The sequence below is a fragment of the Aulonocara stuartgranti genome (genome assembly GCF_965226115.1).
Source record: "Aulonocara stuartgranti genome assembly, chromosome: 14".
In the NCBI taxonomy this organism is placed as follows: domain Eukaryota; kingdom Metazoa; phylum Chordata; class Actinopteri; order Cichliformes; family Cichlidae; genus Aulonocara; species Aulonocara stuartgranti.
In genome coordinates, this window is record NC_138950.1 from 15,095,550 (window position 1) to 15,115,271 (window position 19,722).

A 19,722-nucleotide genomic window follows, 5' to 3' on the forward strand; every position below is an offset into this window, starting at 1 on the left:
TCAGAGTGAATTTGGTGCCTTCTTCCCCATCATGTGTTTCTTTGTATTCTTCTCAGGTTTCATTAAGATTATATAACATTTGGGTATGAAGATGCAAATTAGCAGTCCAAAACTGGAAGCAAGTATAGCAAAAATTTCTACAGCAACACTGAACTTCCCAGGGGAGCTGACATATGCTGGGACAAATGTAATCCATACTGCACAGAATATCAGCATGCTGAAAGTGATAAATTTGGCTTCGTTGAAATTATCGGGTAGCTTTCGAGCTAAAAATGCAAAAATAAAACATAAAATAGCCAGAAGTCCTATATAACCAAGCACAGCCCAAAAGCCCACAACTGAGCCGAGGGCACACTCCAATGTGATCTTGTCTTTGATTTCCTTAAAATTCTTAAATGGAAAAGGAGGAGAAGTTGTTAGCCAGATGATACATATGTTAATTTGTATAAGAGTAAATGCTGTAACACAGAGTCTCTGCTGTGTCTGCCCAAACCATTTTTTAACATTACTACCTGGACGTGTAGCTCTGAAGGCCATTAAAACAACCATAGTTTTTCCCAGAAGACAAGAGATACAGAGGACAAAGGTGATGCCAAATGCTACATGTCGGAGCATACAGGACCAATCAGAGGGCTGACCAATGAAGGTCAGAGAACACAGAAAACACAGAATTAAGGAGAAGAGCAGCAGGAAGCTCAGTTCAGAGTTGTTTGCCCTGACAATAGGAGTTTTCCTATACTTGAAGAAAATAAGTATCACACCAATCGTCATGTGGGCCCCAAATATAGATGCTGCAGTCAGCAGTGCTCCCATAATTTCTTCATATGATAGAAACACTGCTTCCTTCTTTATACAAGCATCTCTTCTCTCATTTGACCAAAACTCAGGGAGACATCTCACACAGGTGACTGAATCTGGAAATTAATATTAAAACAGACGTTACTTTTACCCAGTACAGTTGTGTATGCCTCTGCCATGATATATTCTACTGGTGCTTTAGAATTAGAAGTTGAAAAACAACATTATTATTGAATGACTGCTACACTGTTTTGTGATTAAATGACGATTGACACAGCATTCATCAGAGATTGTGAATGTAGTATACTTTCCCCTAGAATTTTAAAGGAATATGCATATAATTTTAAAAAAAATCATGAGCATACACAGGCAGAAAGATACATAATTCTCCTGTTAGAAAATCAAACATGTCCCTTTTATCCTAACGATATCTATATCTATATATCTATATCTATCTATTTATATGTATATGTATATGTATATGCATGTGTGTATATATATATATATATATATATATATATATATATATATATATATATATATGTGTACATATATATATATACATATATGTACATATATATATATATATATGTATGTATATATATGTACACATATATATATATATATATATGTACATATATGTACATATATATATATATATATATACATATATATATATATATGTATGTATATATATATATATGTATGTATATATATATATATGTATGTATATATATATATATATATATATATGTACATATATATATATATATGTATATATATATATATATATATATATATATATATATATATATATATATATCCCCAAGAAAGAGGAGGAACCATCATGAAGAATAGGCCTCTGCACAGTATGTATGCTGGCAGACAGAGGAAGTGGCTGACATCCAGAAATCCTACCAGTGCCTCGAAAAAGCTGAAAGACAGTACAGAGGCACTAATCATGACAGCAGAGGAAAAAGCTCTGAGCACAGGATCCATAGAAGCTGGGGTCTGTCACACCAGACAAGACCCCAGGAGCAAGCTGTGTAAAGATGCCCCTGAGACAATCCAGCACATAACTGCAGGATGCATGTTGCTAGCTGGCAGGGCATACATGGAACGCAATAACCAAGTGGCTGGCATAATATACAGAATCATCTGTGCCGAGTATGGTCTGCAAGTCCCAAGGTCAAATTGGGAGAAACCCCCTCGAGAATGATCGAGTTAAGATTCTGTGTGGCTTTTTGGTAGGACTTGACAAAGAAGTGCAGGAGACAGATGCTGTCCAGTGTAGCAAGTGATTTATTCACCATTTTGTGACCAACCAATATTTACAAAAATAAATAAAAAACTCAACTCCAAAATTAACTCAGTTCAAATAAACATAACTAAACTTAAATCAACGGAAATTAAGGTCAAACTGCACACAGCTACACTGCCCTGGTCCTTCCTTCCTTAACACCTGCTTTCATCTGCTTAAATAGTCCATTCACCCCTGGACTATTCCATTAGGGTAGGTATGGCAAACATTTCTATACTCAAACCTGTACTACTACTTATCCTAGCAATAAAACTCTAAGGTATAGTCACTACATCCATCCATCCCTTTGCTTCCGCTTATCCTTTTCAGGGTCGCGGGGGGGCTGGAGCCTATCCCAGCTGTCATAGGGCGAGAGGCGGGTACACCGTGGACAGGTCGCCAGTCTGTCGCAGGGCCAACACACAGGGACAGACAACTATCCGCACTCACATTCACACCTAGTGGCTATTTGGATTATCCTATTAACCTATCCCCACAAGTTGCATGTCTTTGGATGGTGGGAGGAAGCCGGAGTACCCGGAGGGAACCCACGCAAACACGGGGAGAACATGCAAACTCCACACAAAATGACCCCGGCTTGATGGTAGAATTGACCTTCTTGCTGTGCGGCATAGTCAATACATATGAAAACAAATCCATTTCTCTACTAACACTCTAAAAATCAGCTTTATTAAATTACAAAGAGTCTCCTCCTTCTTCACCTGGTCTCTTCCTGTGACCTCAGATTAACCAGGAAACTAAGCTACATTTCCTCCTTTTGTTCCTGGAACACAGGTAGGTAAGGTGGGTTCAAACAAAACCAATTAACAGTTGAAATAAATAACATGTTAACTTAACAAACTTGTCAGAATTGAGTTAAACCAAGATGTTGCACAATCTGTAAAAGTGCAAAACATAAACAAACCCAGGATAGTAGATGTTTGCTTATTGCAGACTACATATGAGATATGGCTAAATCAAAACAAGAATGTTAACTAAAAATATGGACAAATGGTGTTCTCACCACTTTGTCACAGGCTTTCAGATACAGATGGACAAAATGGAGATGGCTAACCAACCGGACATAGTGGTGGTAAACAAACAGAAGACAACAGCCGTAGTGATAGATGTAGCGGTTCCCAATGACAGCAACATCAGAAATAAGGAACACAAGAAGCTTGAGAAATACCAAGGGCTCAGAAAAGAGCTCAAGAAGACGTGAAGGGTGAAGGTAACAGTGGTCCCAGTGGTAATCGGAGTGCTAGGTGCAATGACTCCCAAGCTAGGTGAGTGGCTCCAGCAGATACCAGGAACAACATCTGAGATCTCTGTCCAGAAGAGCGCAGTCCTAGGAACAGCAAATATACTGCACAGGACCCACAAGTTCCCAAACCTCTGGTAAAGGACCTGAACTTGAAGGACAGACCACCCACAGGGGCAAGAGGGAGTTTGTTGAAATATATATGTATACTCTTCTAAGGTAGCACGTTTTATTACAGCTCAGTACTTAAATAGTAATAGTCAGGTAACAAGGCAGAAACAAAGTAGTAATGCAGTTATCGGCCCCTCTGGTGTTGGCCAGAGGGGCCGATGGCGCGATATGGCAGCCTCGTTTCTGTCAGTCTGCCCCAGGGCAGCTGTGACTACAACTGTAGCTTGCCTCCACCAGTGTATGAATGTGAGAGTGAATGAATAGCGGCATTGTAAAGCGCTTTGGGTGCCTAGAAAAGCGCTATATAAATCCAATCCATTATTATTATTATTATTATTATTAGTTAAGTTGCGCCTTAGGGTCGGGGAACGGGTCCTGACTGTCATCTGCGCTGATGCGCCGAGTGGCAGTTCAGAGTACCCAGCCTTCTTAGAGTCCCTGGGGGGGGGGGGGGGTGCTGGAGGGTGCTCCACCTGGAGACTCTGTTGTCCTGCTGGGAGACTTCAATGCTCACGTGGGTAACGACAGCGAGACCTGGAGGGGCGTGATTGGGAGGAACGGCCTCCCTGATCTGAACCCGAGCGGTGCTCTGTTATTGGACTTCTGTGCTAACCACAGTTTGGCCATAACGAACACCCTGTTCGAACATAAGAGTGTCCATAAGTGCACGTGGCACCAGGACGCTCTAGGCCGTAGGTCGATGATCGATTTTGTATCAGCAGACCTGCGACCATATGTTCTGGACACTCGGGTAAAGAGAGGGGCTGAGCTGTCAACTGATCACCACCTGGTGGTGAGTTGGATCAGGTGGCGGGGGAGGACGCTGGACAGACCTGGTGCACCTAAACGCGTAGTGAGGGTGTGCTGGGAACGTCTAGCAGAGGCCCCAGTCCGCGAGATCTTCAACGCACACCTCCGGCAGAGCTTCAACAGCATTCCGAGGGAGACTGGGGACATTGAGTCCGAATGGACCATGTTCAGCGTCTCCATTGCCGAAGCTGCTGCATTGAGCTGCGGCCGCAAGGTGGTGGGTGCCTGCCGTGGTGGTAATCCCCGAACCAAATGGTGGACACCAGAGGTGAAGGGAGCCACCAGGCTGAAGAAGGAGTCCTATCGGGCTTGGTTAGCCTGTGGGACTCCGGAGGCAGCCGACAGGTATCGACAGGCCAAGCGGAATGCGGCTCGGGCAGTGGCTGAAGCAAAAACTCGGGTGTGGGAGGAGTTCGGAGAGGCCATGGAAAAAGACTTTCGGACTGCCTCGAAGAGATTCTGGCAAACCGTCAGACGTCTCAGGAGGGGAAAGCGGTGCTCTACCTGCACTGTGTATAGTGCTGGCGGAGCGCTGCTGACGTCGACTGAGAAAATTGTCAGGCGGTGGAAGGAATACTTCGAGGACCTCCTTAATCCCACTGACACGTCTTCCGAGGAGGAAGCAGAGTCTGGGGATGAGGGGAATGACCCGCCAATTTCCGGGGGCGAGGTCACTGAGGCAGTTAAACAACTCCTTGGTGGCAGACCCCCTGGTGTTGATGAGGTCCGCCCCGAGTTCCTGAAGGCTCTGGACGTTGTAGGGCTGTCCTGGTTGACACGCCTCTGCAATGTTGCGTGGAGATCAGGGGCAGTACCTGTGGACTGGCAGACCGGGGTGGTGGTCCCTATCTTTAAGAAAGGGGACCGGAGGGTGTGTTCCAACTACAGGGGGATCACACTCCTCAGCCTGCCTGGGAAAGTCTATGCCAGGGTGCTGGAAAGGAGAGTTCGTCCGTTAGTCGAACCTCGGATACAGGAGGAACAATGCGGTTTTCGTCCTGGTCGCGGAACACTGGACCAGCTCTTTATCCTCTCCAGGATACTTGAGGGTGCATGGGAGTTTGCCCAACCAGTCTACATGTGTTTTGTGGACTTGGAGAAGGCATTCGACCGTGTCCCTCGGGGTGTCCTGTGGGAGGTGTTGCGGGAATATGGGGTGTCTGGCCCATTGCTACGGGCCATTCGATCCCTATACAACCGTTGCAAGAGCTTGGTTCGCATTGCCGGCAATAAGTCGGACTCGTTCCCGGTGGGTGATGGGCTTCGCCAGGGCTGCCCTTTGTCTCCGGTTCTGTTCATAATTTTTATGGACAGGATTTCTAGGCGCAGCCAAGTGGCGGAGGGCTTTCGCTTTGGGGGCCTCAGAATCTCATCTCTGATTTTTGCAGACGATGTGGTTCTGTTGGCTTCATCGGGTGAAGGCCTCCAGCTCGCACTGGAACGGTTCGCAGCCGAGTGTGAAGCAGCGGGAATGAGGATCAGCACCTCCAAATCCGAGGCCATGGTTCTCAGCCGGAAAAGGGTGGAGTGCCCACTCCGGGTCGGGGATGAGTTCCTGCCCCAAGTGGAGGAGTTCAAGTATCTCGGGGTCTTGTTCGCGAGTGATGGGAGAAGGGAGCCGGAGATCGACAGACGGATTGGGGCTGCAGCTGCAGTAATGCGGACGTTGCACCGGTCCGTCGTGGTGAAGAGGGAGCTGAGTGTAAAAGCGAAGCTCTCAATTTACCGGTCGATCTACGTCCCTACCCTCACCTATGGCCACGAGCTGTGGGTAGTGACCGAAAGAACGAGATCGCGGATACAAGCGGCAGAAATGAGCTTCCTCCGAAGGGTGGCTGGCCTCTCCCTTAGAGATAGGGTGAGAAGTTCGGCCATCCGGGAGGGGCTCAGAGTAGAGCAGCTGCTGCTCCACATCGAAAGGAGCCAGCTGAGGTGGTTCGGGCATCTGACAAGGATGCCCCCTGGGCGCCTCCTGGGTGAGGTGTTCCAGGCATGTCCCACCGGGAGGAGGCCCTGGGGCAGACCCAGGACACGCTGGAGAGATTATATCTCTCGGCTGGCCTGGGAACGCCTTGGTATTCCCCCGGACAAGCTGGAGGAGGTGGCTGGGGAGAGGGAGGTCTGGGCCTCTTTGCTTAGGCTGCTGCCCCCGCGACCCGACCCCGGACAAAGCGGATGACGATGGATGGATGGATGGATTAGTTAAGTTATTACCATGCTATTACCAAAGTAATAACCACTTAATAACCAAGTAATATTATGGTAGCAACATTTGTAACTGGAAAGGAATATTATGCTGACATTTATGTTAATGCATAATAAGCACCCAAAAACTAAGTTTAATACTGTAGAAATACAGCTCGGTAAAAGAGTGGTAATAGTAGGGTAAAAAATGCAGTTTTCAAGTAATAACTACTGAATTACCACTGGTGGTTTCTGTGTAATAAGCAGGAAACAGAACTGCAAAATGCAAATCTGCCTCTCTATTTAATAACATATTAATCAACTATTAAAGCAGACGTAAGAACGTTGTGATTACCTGGAAACACCTGTGGTAGTTTTTCTGTTATAAGCATAAATAGAAACAACCTACAAAGAGCTGGCTGCCAGTAGGTGGCAGACTGCTGTCTACTGGGAATCTGTCATTTGTATTTTAGCCCTGGATAAAAACAAAGAAGAAGTAGTGTGTCTTTTTGGCTTGCTTCTTGGAGCGATGCTTGCACAAAACAATGGATTATAACAGTATATTGGACAAACGGGAGAACATAGATGGCATCTTATTTTTGTGTACTGGACATTTTAAAAATTAGTTCCACTTCCTTTCCTACCTGAAATATTTTTACGATACTATGCATTGTCATCCATATTTAAACTATGCTGTGAAAGAGGGTCCTTTACACTTCTATGCACACCTAATATATTCATATGTATTATTCTTTTAAGCTTAATTATTAGTATTTTACCTAAGTTTTTTCACTTCATTACAGACTTCCTGGTTCTTGTTTCATTCAGTTATAATGATCATGGAATTCAATTCCTGCTTATTAACCCTTTAAGACCTACCATAGAACCAAGTCCGCCAGAGCTTATATCATATTTTTACATGCTGTGGAGCCATTTTTGGGAGCATTTCAAGTTGCTATACATCAATACAACCATTATAGCCCAGATTTCAATAATATGTATTCATTAAGTGCATAGTAATTACATAAATTGCAAAAAAGTGCAATAAACTACAAAAAAATTGAAAATCGTTTTTGCTTTTTTAACATATATTTGTAGTTAGAGAAATTTAAGAGGCTTATCCCTCAAAACTGTAAATACAAAAAAGTTGCACAAAATAGTTTCCCACCACAGGAAATTTATTTTGAGTGTCTTCATAGTTGTATTTTTGAAATACACCAATTTTTAGACACTGCAGGAAAAACGAAAATAAATATTATACTGCAAATTTGCAAAAAAGCAGCATATGCATCAAAATAAACTATTTCCAGCAGTGCAATATGAGTCCTAAGCATCCCAGAAACGACACAGAAAGTCATAAAGTCAAAGATAACTTTTAAAAAGACGAGTATAGGCCCTGAGGCCCTGATAGTAAAAAAGACTACATTTCCGCGAAAATGACGTCACTTCCGGTTTCGGGCAGGTAATGGCGGAAATGCAAAAGTTCGTGCTGACGTCTATTCCAACGTAGGAAGTGTTATGACCAGCTGATTGGATCGGTAAAGCGTGTTTCTGGAATATTATGTTTTTGTTCCTGCAAGCGCTTTTTATGCAGTTTTTGCAAAGCTTTATGTGGAAGGAAACCGTGACCTAGGACAAGCTGATGGCATAAGATGTAAGTACAACTCCTCCGGTTTCATATGCAAAAAAAATTTTTTGCGCTAGCTTACGTGGTTGCAGTGCTACCGGGATTTAAAAATAGTTACGCAAAACAGAGCGTGCCCGCTCCGATCGGCTGTAAAGGGTTAAGCAGAAAATGCCAAAGGTGTTTCCTGGTGGTCATCACTACTTTTTAAGTTTGGTTATTAATTTGTTATTAAACAAAAATGGGCAGTTTTGCAGCGCTGCTTCCTGCTTATTACACAGACTCTTTGACAAGTAATTGAGTGGTAATAACTTAGAAATTACCACATTATTACATATTTGTTTCTGCCTTGTTTCCCTAGTCCAATAACATTAATGTTAGTTTAATATTTCTTAACTATAACCACTGTTGCTACCATGATATTACTTTGATGTTGAAAGGTTATCACTTTATAAACAAGCTGTAATAGAATGTGCAGGCATACAGACTAACCTGAGGCAGTGAGTTAAATATTTTCAAATATTTTAATCAGGCATTCTAGATGGAGATTATCTCTGCATAAAAGCATTAATCAAAATCATTAAATAGTTCTCATATGGCCTTCCTACATATATAACTTTGCTTTGCAACACACCAAAATTAAATGAAATATCACCACACCGGTAACGTTGCTGATTTCTCCTTCTGCACATCTTATACAGTCATAGCAGCAAACAGGCCTTCCTTTCTGGAGAACCTTACGTGTTCCTGGGGGACATTTCTCACTGCAAACTGACACAGGCACCTGCATGATCAAGAACGTTTAACTGTCTATAGACATTGAGAAAAAAAATGTCTCTGTGATGTTCTTTGTTAAAAAACAAATAAATAAAACTCTTAATGTTGAAGCATCAAAACCAAAATAAACAAAGTATGTACATATGTATAAAATTAAAAAATAGAACAAAAACATAAAAACAATGAAATTGTACGATAGCTTACCTGCTTTGAGTTTCTTGCCCAAATTAAAGACTTGTTTTGCAGATTTAGCTGTTTTTCTTGAACTAATGATGGATTATACAGACCAACTGTTACAAACTCCACAACACTGTTTTCTCTTGACTGCCAGTTTATAATGTCATACTTTGCTGCTGGATCTCCATTCTCATCAAAGTGAACCTCATCTCCTTCCTTAGTTGTGAAATGGATCTTTCGTATGTGTTGCAGAACCTAAGAAATATGTTATGACTCAATTTATTGCGTGACAAAGATTTTGCACACCTACTGACTGAAAAATATACAGAAGAACTGCAAAATGAAGTTCTTGAAAATATTTTTAACTAAAATATCTTTTTAATAATGTATCTTAATGTGAACATTGTAATGTAAATTAGTAAAAAGCTCACCGTGAGTGGGTCTAGCTGCACATTTTTGTTACATGTTTTATTACAGCTGAGGATATTGTGAAGTGCATGGGCCACTGCATACACTCCTTTGTAGACATTGTTAAAGAGAGGCATGAGAGACATGTCAATGAAGCTATTTTGAACTCCAGTTACATCTTCATGCCCAGTACACTCTTTCTGAATGTCTGCTGATGACGCTGACTGCCTAAACCTACAGTTAAATAATGTCTCCCAGAACTCAATAAACAGTTCATTGTTTGATGAATTGAGTGGCTTCTCATTCAGTATGAACTCTCTCAGGCCAGTGACATGTACTTTAGGAATGGAAAGACCTATGGCACCATCCAGTATGTGATGTGTGTCCATTTCTGCAGTTCGTGAATCAAATATCCAAGTCTCACTGCCTATCCACTGATACCCAGACAAGTTATGGTATGAAAACTCAGGTAGCAGCACATTCAAATCTGCACGGGTAAGGAATGTAACAATCACCTTGGAGGTTGAAGCCTTTATAATGTCAATTATCCTTTGTATCTTGGCAGATGGATCTGTTCTAAAGAAAGGTACAGAATACTCCAGACAGATGCCCAGCTGCTGTGCAGTTTCAGTGAATGTGGCCATGCCATTATTTCCATAATCATCATTGGATCTGATAGCTCCAACCCAAGTCCATCCAAAATACTTGACCAAATGGGCCAGGGCTCTGCTCTGGTAGTAGTCACTGGGTATTGTTCTGAGGAAGGATGGGTACTTGGTTTTGTCACTGAGACAAGCACATGTAGCAAAGTAGCTGATCTAGAATAAAAAATGTAAAACTTATAAATGAAAAAGACACAAGATGAAAAAAATGAAGCTGTTAAAAATAAAATATTTGAATTTTTTTTTAACAGCTGTGATGCATATGCATAGATACAAAAATAGCAATTCTACTCAGTACAGGTACATAAAATGTACCAGGCAAAGCTTTGATCTAAGAAAACAAAATATTTTTAAAAGTATTCAAAGATTTAAAAAAAAAATTAGATATGTAAAATACCCACCACTGGTATAAAAAAAGGTCCGATGACAGTAGCTACTGCTATGCTTTTAGAAGAAGAGGTCGCTCCTATAATGGCCTGCACATGTGCAGGTCTGGTGCACGTTGTCTTTGACGGTACAGACACAATTTCATTACCATTAGCTAAAGCCAGGGTAGCTCCAATGCTTCTGGTATCAGGTCCACAAATGTCATAGATTTTATAGCCCACAGAGATTCCTGGCAGTAGGTCTGTGCTGTTATTAATTTCCTCAATGGCAAAAAGCATAGCCTGGGCAAACTGCAAATCTCTGAAATTTAAACTTAATTGAGACAAACAATTATGAATAATTGTGTTCCTTAAAACAGACACAAATATTTATGGATAAATGTTTAAATAGAAACAAAAGCATTTCTCATGAAAACATTTAAGATAAGATATGATAAGATAACATTTATTAGTCCCACACATGGGAAATTTGTTTTGTTACAGCAGAAAGTGGACAGTGAAAAGTTACATAGAAAAATTAGAAAAACCCCTAATGAAAGGAATTTAAACGACTGAAAAAATCAAAATAAATTTTATTCTACTTTTGATTCCTAACAGATTTCGTAAATGTAAATGGATTTGTATCTTGTCATTTACCTGGTACATTGTAGTCGCAGAGGTTTGATCATGTAGGTATCTGTTCTGTCTTTCCAGCCTGTGTGAAAAGAAAACACCCCACCCAGTATAATTTCTCCATCTTTAAATAGCAGCAGGTTCTCAGGATCTCCTCTACGCCTGCACACTGGCTCCTCAGCAGAAGAGGCAGATGCCACTAACAGCAGTTGCAGAAGTGCCCATCCCTTTTCTGGCCATCTTTGTGTTGATGTCATTTCTTGAGCTAAACCCTTAGTAGCATTAAAGTACTGTAATGACGATGAAATACTTAGACTGGTATTTATACCTTTCGGTGCAGCATAAATAAAAATCGAATAGAGACAGTTAATTCCCAGTAGATGTACAAATTCAGCAAAATGAGGGACAAGCCCAACTTTGCCATTTAATGTAGTTTCATATATGTAAAATAAGGATATACACAGGTTTATTTAAATATGAATTAACAATGCAAATCACAATTCATTACAAATGAATATGTAGAAAAAAAATTATTTTTCCAAAACAGTACTTTTATGGAGTATATTTTTACAGCACTCTTAGAGTTTTATGAAACAAGTTACAGTCATCCATTCACTTCCACTTTCACATCTGTGATGCATAGATGTGATATTAAGATCTGTCATCAGTATGATACTAATTTCATTCTGAAGTTTACATGACATGCTGAAGAAAATTTACACTATTGAACCCTCCTCTCAGAAACTGTAGTGGATTTAACAATGTCTTTGAAGTGTGGTTTAAGAAAAAGTGATTTTACATCATGTGTAGCGCCATCTTGTATCAGTACAGAACCTGATTGTTTCGTGTTACATCTTTTACTAGATGCACTGAAATGGGGTAATCCACCTGTGGGCCGTAATGTTTGGGTTTGTAGATCACTTTGCAAATGACAGTTGTGTGGATAAGTACTTGCTTGAGTCAGTTGCATAGGTGGTTCAACAGACCCACAAGTTGAAGCTGACACTGTCCCCTCTGTGTTGTTGAGTCATGATGTGGAAAAACCAAGCGTTGCAATCAGCTGGCAGTGCAATATCCTTTTTCAATGAGTACCAAGCACTTCCAACCAGTTTACACCAGTTTGCAACCAGTGTGGGGGGTCAGTACTCAAGAACAATAATGTATTACACATTATGTGTTACATTTAAGTAAAACAGTATGTTATATACTCTTAGCCTAAAGTTATTTGTTATGTTACTCAATACTTTCTGGTAACTTTGTAAAATGACCGGTTATGTTGTTTAGATGAGCTGCATTTTATCACATAAAATATTGCTGATTGTATCCAACGGGCATCTGCTCTGCCAGCTTGTTCTGTATACTGACCCAGCGAAGAGAAATCAAATCTGGCTTTAGCCTGTTGGTCCAGTGAACCACTGGTTCTACTTAGATGACAGATTCCATTCAGCATCAGCAACAACGTACCAGATGTGAGATGAAGAACAAACACAGCACAAAGGCAAGAGTACATGATCAGCAGTTTAGAGGTATTTTAGACATTCAACACCAACAGATTTTTTTTATTAACTGTAATTTTTGTTTACACTAAAAACTCATGTTCTAAAATACCATATATTATATTCTGTTGTAATTCTATACGAAAGAAGAGCTTGACTGTTATTGCTGTTACCAATATATTAAGAGAATAAAGGTAAACTTTCCTGATTTCATTTGCTCTGTATCTGTGTCTAGCTGCTCTTTGAGAATCATGCATGAAACTGAGGTAAGTGACGGAAGTGACGGACAAGGTAAGCGACCCATGTTGTAGGTGACATCAGACGCCGGAGATTTTGGCGGAGAAAAAGCAAATGGTAGCATAGAGTTTAACAAAGGTTTTTCAAGCTTCAGTATTACCAAATATACTAATCAACTGTCATATAACTAACAACATCTGTTTTATCATCTCTAACACCCTGGAGGACAACGGGGAGAGTTTAGACGCTCTCCAAGATTACATCGACCGCTGTTTTCAAGATTTAGTAATGAATAAGGCCCAGAGTGCATCTTCCCCGGCCAAAATTGAGACGCCGTCATCGAAGAGATGTCGCCCGGCAGACTCCCCCGGTACAACATCGCCTGCCGGCAAAGACATCGCAGACATCCTGGAGTCAATCGACAAGCGATTGTCCAGTTTCGATGCGAGGCTGTCCCTGGTGGAGATTTTACACCGGGAATTTAAATCTCTGAGAGAATCCCTGGAATTCAGCCAGCAGCAGGTGGAAACGCTTGCCGCTGAAAATGCCACGCTACGGGAGTCGGTCAAATCTCTCACCGATAACGTGACCCAGCTAAACATTGAAAATAAAAAAATAAAAGAGTCCGTTATCGATCTACAAGCCCGTAGCATGAGAGATAATCTTGTGTTTTCTGGTATTCCAGAAACTGCTGGAGAGGACGCAGAGGCAACGGTGAAAAGCTTCATTAAAATCCACCTGAAGCTGCCGGAGGACACCGTAAAGAACATCAACTTCGATAGAGTACATCGCTTGGGGGGCGTGCGGTCGCGGACCGGGAGACCACGGCCTATTGTGGCCAAATTCGGTCAATTCAAACAGAAGGAACAGGTGAAGAGTCGCGGCAGAGAGCTGAAAGGAACGGACTTCAGCGTGAACGACCAGTTCCCCAAAGAGATCCTGGAACGACGCAAGGTCCTGTTCCCAGTTCGACGTAGCTTCATCCAGAAAGGCTCCCGTGCTGTCATCGCCGTGGACCGGCTCTACGTGGACGGACAGCTCTACCGCGACCCCGGCACCACACCGTGGTTATATTGACTGCACTCCAGATAAGAACCCGCTACACTCTTTTCTTATTCATTCACACTTTCTCTTTTAACATGGGTTTAACCTAGTAATATCAATATGATGTCATAGCAGATATAACACCGTCACCCTCCGTCATTGCTTTAATTGGAATGTTTCCGTTTCGTTTCTTTTTTGTTGTTGTTGCTCACAGTTCATGTGGTTTCTTTCTTTCTCTTGTCTTTCACTGCTGTGGTCACCTACTTCCCCACTCACCTACAAACAACACCCTCTATTTCTCCATATTTTCACACCACGATCACGCAAACACATCAGCTCAACGGCAGCACATTCACAACAGCCTCACAGCACGCACAGACTTGCAGGACACATAAGCAAGCCACGCTTGTTCATATTAGTGAATATTCACACACATAGTCAGACTTATGGAGCCTCTCACCACACTTCTTTTTCTCTTTCTATTTACAAACAAGGGATGTTTCCACATTCTCTCCACCTGTCTAAACGAAACACCCAGCATACTTCATTAGACATACACACACAATTATGGGCATGCTGAGGTTTGTCACATGGAATGTAAATGGAGCTGGCTCCAGAGGAAAGAGGTTAAAGATATTTAACCAGCTTAAAAAACTACAGGCAGATGTTGTTTTATTACAAGAAACTCACAGACCTGTCACAGGTTTAAACGAACTTAAAACACCTGAGTTTCCTAACGTGTTTGCAGCCTGTTATAATTCTAGACAACGGGGAGTAGCAATTTTAATACATAAAAATGTTAATTTTACAGTACTCGATACAGTTATAGATCCAGAGGGTAGATTTCTAATTATTAAACTATCAATATTGAACAAAAAACTATGTATTGTAAGTATATACGGTCCAAATGTTGATGAACCCTCATTCTTCCACGGATTTTTTAGTGCACTCTCTGAACACCTTGATTGCACACTCATTCTTGGCGGTGACCTCAACCTTGGACTAAATGAAGACATGGATAGGCTCAACACAACAGGAACTCAGCGCAATTGGCAGTCCACAAATATAATCAAACAGTATATGAGCGACTTTGGTCTTTGCGATGCATGGCGCTCTCTTCACCCCACCAGTAAGGAATATACTTTTTTCTCACATGTTCATCACTCTTACTCTCGTCTGGATTATTTTTTGGTCAGCAGCTCACTGCTGTGTGACATTTCAGACACTGAGATTCATCCTATAGCTGTCAGCGATCATGCTCCTGTATCTTTAACACTAATGCACAAGAATAACACTACGCCAAGAAAAAACTGGAGATTTAATATATCACTACTTAAAGATGAAGACTTTATTAAATATTTTAAAAAGGAATGGACTTCATATTTAGACTTTAATGACACTCCCGGAATATCTGCTTCTGTTCTATGGGAAGCAGGGAAAGCTGTGATGAGAGGTAAAATAATTTCTTTCTCATCACACAAAAAGAAAGAAGAAAACAAAAATATTCAGGAATTAGAAAAAAACATCAAATCACTAGAAGAAGCCTATGCGTGCGACCAAGATCAGGAAACATTGAACAAAATATGCAAAACAAAACTAGAATTAAATGAAATTATTAATAAAAAAACACAATTCCTTATACAAAGACTTCGCTTGCAGAATTTTGAACACAGTAACAAATCAGGTCGATTTCTAGCTAACCAGCTAAAAATAAATAAAGAAAAAACAACTATATGTGCTGCTAAAGATTTATCGGGGAACATAATATATGATCCTGGAAGAATAAACAACATTTTTAGGGATTTCTATGAAACTTTATACTCACCACAAATAAACCCATCTAAAAATGAAATTGATCTGTTTCTTGACAACGTAACTCTTCCAAAATTACTAGATAGTCAAGCAATGGAACTGGATTCGCCACTGACGCCAAGTGAACTCCAGGAAGCCCTGATAAGTATGCCCAATAATAAGGCTCCAGGTCCAGACGGCTTCCCTGCAGAATTCTACAAAGAATTCTGGATAATTTTGGCACCAGTATTCCACGGCATGTTGCAGGAAATCGAGGAAAATGGCAGACTACCACCAAATATGAATTCTGCCAACATTAGTCTCCTGCTAAAACCAGGCAAAGACCCTTTATTTCCCTCAAGCTATCGTCCAATTTCTCTTTTAAATGTAGACCTTAAAATAATCTGCAAAGCTCTCTCAAAGAGATTAGAGAAAATGACCCCCCTCTTAATTCATCCTGACCAAACTGGTTTCATAAAAGGTCGGCACTCCTCAACAAACACTCGTAGATTACTTAATTTAATAGACTACTCATACGATAAAAACATCGAAACCATAATATTATCTCTAGATGCAGAAAAAGCATTTGACAGAGTTAACTGGAAATTGTTATTCGCAACTTTACACAAATTTGGTTTTGGAAACTCTTTCATAAACTGGATAAGAATACTATACAATTCCCCAACAGCTCGTATCAGAACAAATGACCAGACATCCTCCAGCTTCTATCTCCTGAGGGGCACCAGACAGGGATGCCCACTCTCCCCTTCACTTTTTGCAATTTTTATCGAACCTCTAGCAGCAGCATTTAGACAGGCTACAACAATTAAGGGCATAAAATGTAAGAACATAGAACATAAAATCAGTCTCTATGCGGATGATGTGTTGCTTTTTCTGCAAAACACACAAACCAACCTCTCTGAGGTAATTACTTTAATAAACTGGTTTTCAAGAGTTTCAGATTATTCAATTAAATGACCAAAATCTACAGTTCTCCCCATTAACTGCTCCTTCCATAATTCTTCCTCTGCCCCACTGCAATCCGGAAATATTAAATATTTAGGTATTAATGTCTCTCCTAAGCTTTCAGACTTAACTAAATTAAACCACATCCCACTTCTAAAGAAAGTAGAAGGCGATCTGACTAGATGGAAATCTTTACCCATATCACTTATGGGAAGGGTCGCCACTATAAAAATGATGATCTTGCCAAAAATAAATTACTTATTTTTGATGATCCCTAACAAACCATCACAAGATTGGTTCAGATCTCTGGATTCATATATTTCCAAATTCCTTTGGAAAGATAAACCCCCGCGTATCAGCTTAAAAACGCTACAAAGAACCAAGGATAGAGGAGGATTAGATCTGCCTAATTTTCACCAATACTTCTTAGCCAATAGGCTTCAGTTCATCTCAGAATGGTTAAAACATACCTTCTTAGTTGAGCCCTGGCTAGATGTTGAACAGGCACTATGCAAGGATCTAGAGATTTCAGACCTACCATTTATTAGCTCAAACATCAAAAGACATGAATGCTTTAAAAGTATCAACATCAGCTTTTCTCTGACAGCATGGTGGGAGTTTCTAAAAATAACGGAGTCTTCATTAATCCCATGCAAACGTACACCTATCTGGAATAACCCTGACATATTACAAAACAATAATATGATTAATTTCCCAGAATGGAGTTGTAAAGGAATTAAATACTTAGAACATATATTAGAGGGAACAGAATTTATTCCATTTGACAGACTAGTTGCACAATATGGGATCAACAAGACAAGAATTTTAGAATATCAACAAATTAAATCCATAGTAAAAAAGAAATTTAACCTCAGTCAAGTTGAATTACAAACACCACTAAGTGCGGCACATTTTCTTACTCTTAAATCCCCCAAATTATTATCTAAAATATACAGAACACTTTCTAAATTAGATGAATCAATATCCCTTCCTATTGCAAAGTGGGAAGCAGATTTATCAGTCAGCTTAGACCAAAACTTCTGGTCTCAGATTTGCTTAAAAACCTTTAAATTAATTAAAAATCCCAGTCTGCAATTAATACAATACAAAATACTACATAGAGTGCACTATACAGGTCATCGGATGTTCAAGATGGGCTTTACATCTTCCAACAACTGCTCACACTGTCAAGGCAATACACCAGACAATTACATCCACGCTCTTTGGTTCTGTCCACCAGTGCAAAAGTTTTGGCGCGAGATATGTGAAGACTTATCAAAGTGTCTGAAATGTAACATTCCAACCTCCCCCTTAGTGTGTTTACTGGGCAGCTTAGATAATGTCACTTCAGAAAAGAATATAGCCCATATGATTTTCACTGCCCTATGCATAGCCAAGAAAACAGTCCTCATGAACTGGAAAAATAAAAATAATCTTAATTCTAACCAATATAGAAATTACCTATTAGATTACATTAGTCTTGATACAGCCTCTGCCACCACATCAGATCAATTGCTCTGGACTCCTTTTATCAGCTCCATCACCTAGTGGGGGTGGGGGGTCATAATTTGGTCCCACCTTCACTGTTGTGATTGGTGTGGGGGTAGGGACAGGCTTAGGGCGTCGGGGGGTTCCCCGGAGGCATCTTCCTTGGGGGGCTCAACCCGGGGTAGCGGTCATGTCCGGTTGGGGGCTCTGTTGGCTCTCAGGTGACTGTTTCCTCGCGGCTGCGTGCAGCGGGGCTAGGGGAGGGTCTGCGCTGACGGACGTGGGTTACTGACCTGGTAGCCTGGCTGGCCCTGGGTGGGTCCGGGATGGGCGTGAGGTTCTGGGGGCGCTCCGTCTCTGGGCTGGGGCCCGGGCCGGGCCTCGGGGGCTTGGATCCTGGTTGGTGTGTTGCCGGGGTTGTGGGCGGGTGGGTGCATGGGGGCCCGGCCCTGGAGCAGGGTGCCGCCGGTGCGTCGAACCACCTGGGGGGCTCTTCAACTGGTGGGGGAGATGGTCACATCTTGCAGGAGCTTTCCTCTCTTCAGGAACTCTCTCTGCAGGAGGGGGAGATACAGGAGAGGTGGAGGAAGATCTCAGCCTGGGCGTTTATTGTCTTATGTAGTCTGGAAGATGAGTGGATGGTGGGGTGGGTGCAGTTTTCTCTGTGGTGGGGTTGGGTGGACTGTCCCGGGCTGTGTGGGGCCGGGAGGCGCTGCTGCACTGGGCCCAGGTCCATCCAGACCGGGGCCCCCTTTCCCTGGCGGGTCGCGGAGTGTGGGAGTGCCTACTGGGGTCAGCGGGGGGGCTGGCCCCAGGGAGGGGTTACCTGCCCCTCCCTTCCTTCCCTCCCCATCTCCAGCTGCCTCTCTCTTCCCGCTCCACCACAACCACCCACACATGCAGGGCCTTGGAGTAGGGGTATGTCACCAGGGTGCAGAGGAGGCTACCCCCCCCCCCCCCCCCCTCTGTCCCCTTCTGGCTGCCTCTGCCTCAATTTTATCCCACAACTTAGACATTCACATTATTCACACTCTCATTACACATACATATAGGATCTTGGGGGTGGGCACAATCACGGAGTCCAAATTACCATCAGGGTGTACACCTCACCCCTGGCGTCGTTGCCCACCTCTCAATTTTAAATACACTTAGACATTGAGGGCTATCAGGAGGGACTATGCGCTTACCTGCTGCTCCTTGGCAGGTAGCTCCATGCCCTCCTGGGTTTTAATTGCACCTTAGAACACACATGCATCAACACTACAATGAGCGGGTGGAGGGAGGTTTGGAGTCTTCTCCCACCCCCATTCTCTGCGACCTGCTGGAGCGGGGGGGCTAGGAGGAGGAGTTGGCCGTCCGACTGCGGTCTGGAGTGTGGGGCCTCCCTGCTGCTGCGGAGTCGGGGCGGTCTGCCTCCCCCCACCGCAGGGAAAAGGGTAACACCACCTGGGTCTGGGTGCAGTTCCCCCCTCCAGGGGCAAGGGTACCTAGACCCGGTTTGTAGAGTACGCTTGGGGAGTGTGATCGTGT

The 19,722-nt window shown here is 42.3% G+C and overlaps 1 protein-coding gene across 1 annotated transcript; it reads right to left on the bottom strand.

Annotated features, from left to right (window-relative positions):
- Nucleotides 1-11,231, bottom strand: LOC309688143 (extracellular calcium-sensing receptor-like; the record flags this gene model as incomplete). The annotated part of the gene is made up of 5 exons (XM_082503617.1): nucleotides 11,195-11,231; nucleotides 9,534-10,328; nucleotides 9,130-9,357; nucleotides 8,809-8,932; nucleotides 1-914 (listed from the first exon to the last, which is right to left on the bottom strand). The coding sequence occupies exons 1-5, from the start codon at nucleotides 11,201-11,203 to the stop codon at nucleotides 1-3; spliced, it is 2,070 nt and encodes a 689-aa protein (XP_082359743.1). The 5' UTR covers nucleotides 11,204-11,231.
- Between the last annotated feature and the right edge of the window lie 8,491 nt (nucleotides 11,232-19,722).